The sequence below is a fragment of the Tupaia chinensis genome, unplaced genomic scaffold (genome assembly GCF_000334495.1).
Source record: "Tupaia chinensis unplaced genomic scaffold, TupChi_1.0 Scaffold143921_1, whole genome shotgun sequence".
Lineage (NCBI taxonomy): Eukaryota > Metazoa > Chordata > Mammalia > Scandentia > Tupaiidae > Tupaia > Tupaia belangeri.
Window position 1 is genome coordinate 742,926 of NW_006203772.1, and position 5,296 is coordinate 748,221.

At 53.3% G+C, this 5,296-nt stretch overlaps 1 protein-coding gene across 3 annotated transcripts in view; it reads right to left on the minus strand.

Annotated features, from left to right (window-relative positions):
* Nucleotides 1-39: 39 nt before the first annotated feature.
* The window catches only part of SEZ6 (seizure related 6 homolog), a 32,368-nt gene continuing 27,111 nt past the window's right edge, over nucleotides 40-5,296 (minus strand). The window contains exons 12-16 of one of the 3 annotated variants that reach the window (XM_014582935.2): nucleotides 5,107-5,293; nucleotides 4,811-4,849; nucleotides 4,455-4,572; nucleotides 4,270-4,372; nucleotides 40-4,107 (exon numbers count right to left, since the gene is read on the minus strand). In XM_014582935.2, the coding sequence (XP_014438421.1) occupies nucleotides 4,075-4,107; nucleotides 4,270-4,372; nucleotides 4,455-4,572; nucleotides 4,811-4,849; nucleotides 5,107-5,293 (480 nt within the window). In that variant the 3' untranslated portion in view covers nucleotides 40-4,074. The remainder of the gene's footprint in view (nucleotides 4,108-4,269; nucleotides 4,373-4,454; nucleotides 4,573-4,810; nucleotides 4,850-5,106; nucleotides 5,294-5,296) is intronic. The other 2 variants (XM_014582937.2, XM_014582938.2) reach the window with 2 other exon arrangements.

Sequence of the window (5,296 nt, forward strand, 5' to 3'; positions counted from 1 at the left end):
GGCCGGGCTGTCGCGCAGCCGTGGTGAGGGGATACCCCCCAGCGCGCAGCCGCGCTGGCATTCGCCTGGAGCTCCGAAGCCCCGCCTTTTCGCCCTGCGCCAGCGTACTGAGATAAAGGGGCGGGACCTGAGGCCTCGCGCAGGCGTCTGGGAAAGTTCGTAGGGGTCACAGCGCAGCCGCAACAACCTGGGGACGCCTCATCCATTGGTGTTTGTGTGTAGACCGAGAGGACTCTGTTCTCGCGCAGGCGTGTTGAGGGTGCGCCGCTCCTGCCCCGTAACAACACAGCCCACCTCCCGCGCAGGCGTATTGTCACCTGGAGGCCCTTACAAGAAAGCTGCTTCTTTCGCCATTTTGGTAATGGGATATAGGCTATTTTGCCCTTGGAGTCCTTACGAACCGACAGGAACAAGTGTGATGTTGGATGGAGCTGGCAGGCTGTCGGTGACAGCAGTATTTTTCCTAGCGATGTTGTAATGGACTATTTGGTTACAGCATCAGGTGTGGCTGGGCCAGGCCGCCATCTTGATAAAGAGAAAAAGAAAAGACATTGCGACAGAAAACGACCCTTTTGGTGGCGGGTTGGATAGCTGCGGTTTTCCCCTTCCCTCTCACTCCCAACAGTTAATTTTAGCCCGAACATCTCTGTCTTGAATGGCGATAGCACCGTGGAGACTTTCGTCTGCCCGTTACCCCATCTTAACCACTGACCCTCAAAACTTCTCTTCAAGAGGAAGCCAGAAGCGGAGTGTTTGTGATCCTGACAACGCCCAGCTACCTGCCTATAGCGGACTTCAACCCCCAGTTTGCAATGCGCAAGGGGCTCAAAGGGCAAACGGCAGCGCATTGCACCCTGGGAACAATGACGTGATGGATCTAAAGGATTGTGGAACTCGTAGTTGCGTTTGCATGCGTTGCACTGTACGGCCGGAGGGACCCAGGGAAGAGTGATTTGCGGGCCGGAAGAGATACTTTTGAGAGCGGCAGTGTTGCATGCCGGGGTTTGTAGTCCGAGCTTCTCCCCTCCAATTCTGGGTGGGGATTCATGCTAGCTGCCACCGCGCTAGTCCCGCCCCTTCATAGAGCGGTCAGAGATGATTAGTTATCACTGCTTGACTGTGGAGTAGTGAAGAAGGGAGTCAGATAGTTATGCCTGACGCTAGACGTTTAATTGTCATTGTTGCCAGGTAGTTGTGCTCTGCTCACCATTACTGTTATGACACACTTAGCTTTCTCATAGTCCTAAAACTGGAAAGGGCTTGAAGACCATCTGACATAACCCCCTGTGTTTTGCCTAGGTCACTTAGTAAATTTATGGCAGACTTATGAATGAAATAGATTTCTTGGTTCCCAGGCCAGACACTGTCCACTATACCATGTTAATTGCCTCTGAAGAATTGTTGCGCCTTTTGGGACAGTAAAGAGGATGAATTAGATAGGGCCAAGATGCCAATGTGGAGTCTTAGGTTTGTTTTTCTGACCTTGTACTTTTCTGATGTATCAGTAGGGTACATGGTCATGGAAAGAATAAGACTGAGGGGTGGGAGGTGAACTGGGTGGAGAATGCATGTAAATTGGCTGCTCTCTGCCTTAGGTCAGCCTCAGCCAACAATAGACTTTAGTGAATGTTTGGTGGCCTTCTTTAGAGAGGGAGGGCTGAGCTAGAGTGTATGTAGCCAGATTTTTTTCTCTTCTGGAGTTGTAATTCATGCCCCAGGCCCTCAGAAATTGAAATGTCATGTGCCCTTTCTCATTGGCTTCCTTCCTATTGCCCAGGGCTCAGCTGTACTGCTGCATCAACTTGAAGGCATTATGGGACAGATAAATAAGACATTGGTACATGCTCAGTGAGCAAGGTGTTGCTTTGATCAACACTATCAGTTGCAGCTGAGAACAGGAACACTAAATGGACTGATAAGGAAAATATAACTTGGCTCTTTTTTGACAAGTGCCACAGGAACTAATGACACCCCCACCCCCACCCCAGCTTCCTCTTACAACTTGGAGGATGAAGTCAGTCCAGTGGGGCCAGGAGTTGGTGCCACCTTGGAGAACTCCAGCCCTAACTTTCAAGGGGGGATTAAGGAGAGAGCGAGCAGGTGGGATACAGATGCCTTTAGAAGTGACCTCTTGTGGCTAACCTAGGCACTGCACTCTGCATGGACTGGAACTTCATCCTTTAAAGTGGCTTGTGGTAGATGCAGGCAAGGGGACGGGCAGCATGAGTGGCCAAGATTTCCCTGTTAGAAGACTGGAGGAGCAGAAGTTGATGATTGCTTTCAGAAAATTTTGTCTCTGGCTTCTGAGTCCCCCAAACTCCCTGTTGGGTGCTTCTTTTTCTTACTCTGGAGAATAGCCACGTGGTGCACACCTCTACACATGGAATGGGCATGCAGAGGGCCAACGTTGGGCAAACACTTTCATCTCCAAAGGTGCTGGGGGCTGCAGGAAAGGCAGACAAGCAGATTCTGTTCAGCCATGTCTTTTCAGAGCCCAAGGGTAGGGCTTTTGCCTAACTCAGGGTCAGGCCCCTAATCTGCATTGCTTCTGCTCTTGATGATCTGGATTTTCTCTGAGCTCAAGCCAGACCAGGGCCTCATGTTCAGGGGTTCAGTCTCTGGTTCTTATTCCTATTTTCTAAGGCTTGCTTGCTTGGAAAGAAAGGAAAGGAGATGTATCCAACTTTTGGGGCCTTCTCAGTAATCCAGTGGCATTGAGAATGGGTTTGGGAGTGTGCCAGCCTGAATGTTTAGGCCTGGCAAAGAGGGGGATGTGAGGCATTGGGGTGGATGGGCAGTTGGGTTTCTGGGCTCCCACACCCTTATGGCACCAGTCACTAGGGCTTTTTGTTTCACCTGCTGTCTGTTGGACTGATCTTTCAGGGACAGGGTCCCTGCTCTACTGCACATAACTGGTTTTTATGAAATCTGAAGATGATTGGTGAAGCCATGCCCTTCTGATCCTGAAGTGCCCCTCCCATTTATTCCCCACCTCCCTTCCTTCCAAAAAAAACACCATCCACCTGGCTGTTACTTGGTTTTTTCAAAAAACACTGTTTTAATAAGGAAACAACAGAAATAAAAGATTGTTCTCTGGCCAGAGTCCAAACCCCATATATAATACATTACATGTACAAAGTGGCCTTCAGCCAGCTCATGGGCCTCTCCCTGGGACTCTCTGACCCCCTGTTCCAAGCCAAAGTCCTGGATCCTTGCATCTCTGCTTCTCTTCAGCATATGCCTGCCCACTCCCCTGATCCCATCACACAGTAGCCAGGATGGAAGGGATCCTGGCAAGTGATTAGGTGTGCAGGAGGACCTAGTGGGGTAGAGGATGTCTGTAGCAGCCAGATAAACATCAGGAAAGGGTCTCCTTCTCCTCAGGGTATAGTGTGCCAGGGGAGTAGTGGGATGTCCTGCTTTGGTGTGGAGCATGAGTGTCCAGGGAAGCCCAACCTGAGCTTATGGTAGGGTTCCTGAACCTCTTAGGATCCCTTAGAATTATTGCCTCCACCAGGATAGGGCAGGAGGCAGAGCTGTTCATTCTCAAGGCTTTAGAGGAGTAGAGACCTCCCCTGGAGGCTGCTGGCATGCCAGGACTAGCCGGTGGTTACCATCAAGAGCAGTTTTGGCCACTGGCGATGGCTGTGTGAAGAGCACCCTGGTGCAGTTTCTATCACGGTCAACCCTACTGCAGGGTCCTAGATGCCAGGGCTGGATGGCAGTCCTGTGGGGAAAGATGTTCCTGCTTTGCCTGTGAATTCCAGGCTCGAGGTCCAGGATGCGAGAGAGGGTCAGGAGAATGCCTGCTGCTGATGGCGCGTGCTCCAGCTGTGATCTCCTCACAGGCAGATGCCCCCTGACTTGGGCCCCAGGAAAGGCCCTAAGTAAGCAGTGGTACCAAGAAAACAGGCCATGGTGGGCATTGCAGGCAGGGACAGGCACAACTTCTGGAGGGATCAAGGACGTCTCTTCCCAGGTGATATGTACAGGAGGCAGAGGGACAGCAGGAAGCCTGGAGCCCTGCCGCTGGACCACGATACTGAGTTGGGTTCCCCAAGCTAGATGGAGACTTCATATTCTCTCGTCTCCTGCAAAGGAAAGAGACTGCAGGGAGTTGGAAACTTGTATAAGGCTTGCCAGGCCATACGCTGCCTTTCTAAGAGAAAGGGGAAAGGTAAGAAGGCTTTGCAGGACTTGAAGAGAGCCCTCCCCCAGGAGCAGAGATCGGGCGCTCGGTAGGGTGTCAAGGCTGGCATGGGTACTTACTCCAGTCTCATAAGTTGGATTGTCAAATGCTGATTCCACGGTGATGCGGTTGTAGGGGCGGGGGCGTGTTCGGGGCAGCTGTAGGGGACTTTTCCCCTGGAGCCTATGGGTCAGGGAAGCCTGAATCAGGAGTGCTGGGCAGGAGTGAGTCAGGTATGTAGAGCAGGAAAAGGAGCCAGACTCACCTGGAGAAGTAGAGGTACACACCTCCCACTAACAGCACCATGGCCACCAGCGGCAAGAAGATGGCAGCTGCAATGTGGGCGGCATCCAGGGTGCTGGAGGCAGCAGGTGCCTTGGCAACTGCAAACGAGGGTGGATTGGAGCAGGGGACCCTGTCCCTGGAGCCCACATCCCCTCACCTCTGCCCAAGAACTTCTGGGCACCAGCTCCCTCGAGCTGGCTGGGGGCAGGGGAGGGTGCCCTGCTAGCCCCAGACCTCTCTTTTTCTGCCCTCCCTCCTCAGGGAACCCATGGCCTGAGAGCTGTGAGAATGAGCACAGGGAGACTATTTCCCTGGCCCTCCAGGATGGGGACTCACCATCCAGGCTGCGGCCGCTGTAGTACCCATCCAGGGAGGCTGGAACAGAGGGAGGGCCAAGCGCAGTGGGTGAGCCCAGTGGGCTGAACCACTAAGGCAGGGAGTGGAGGGAGGGATGGGCTGCTCATTGAATATATGCCCAAGGGGAGCCCACTCGAGCATTTGTCTTGATGCCCGGTCAGAGGGGTGATGTGAAAGGGGTATGGGCAGGTGGTTCTGGTTCTCAACACTGGATATCTTTGCTAGTATGGCCCTGTGGACCAGGCAGGATTTGGGGGAGATACCAGGGTACTCACCAGCCCTACAGGTGGGTGGGGGGTCACTCCAGTGTGAGGGGTGCCCAGGCACACACTTGATGCTGGCCTGGCCCTTCAGTACATAGCCAGGGGCACACGAGAAGTGAATGGTGGCCCCCGCTGGGTGTAGCCGCTTCTCAGGACTGCGGGCACCATTCTCAGGGGCACTGAGGCCATGGCATGGCTTGTG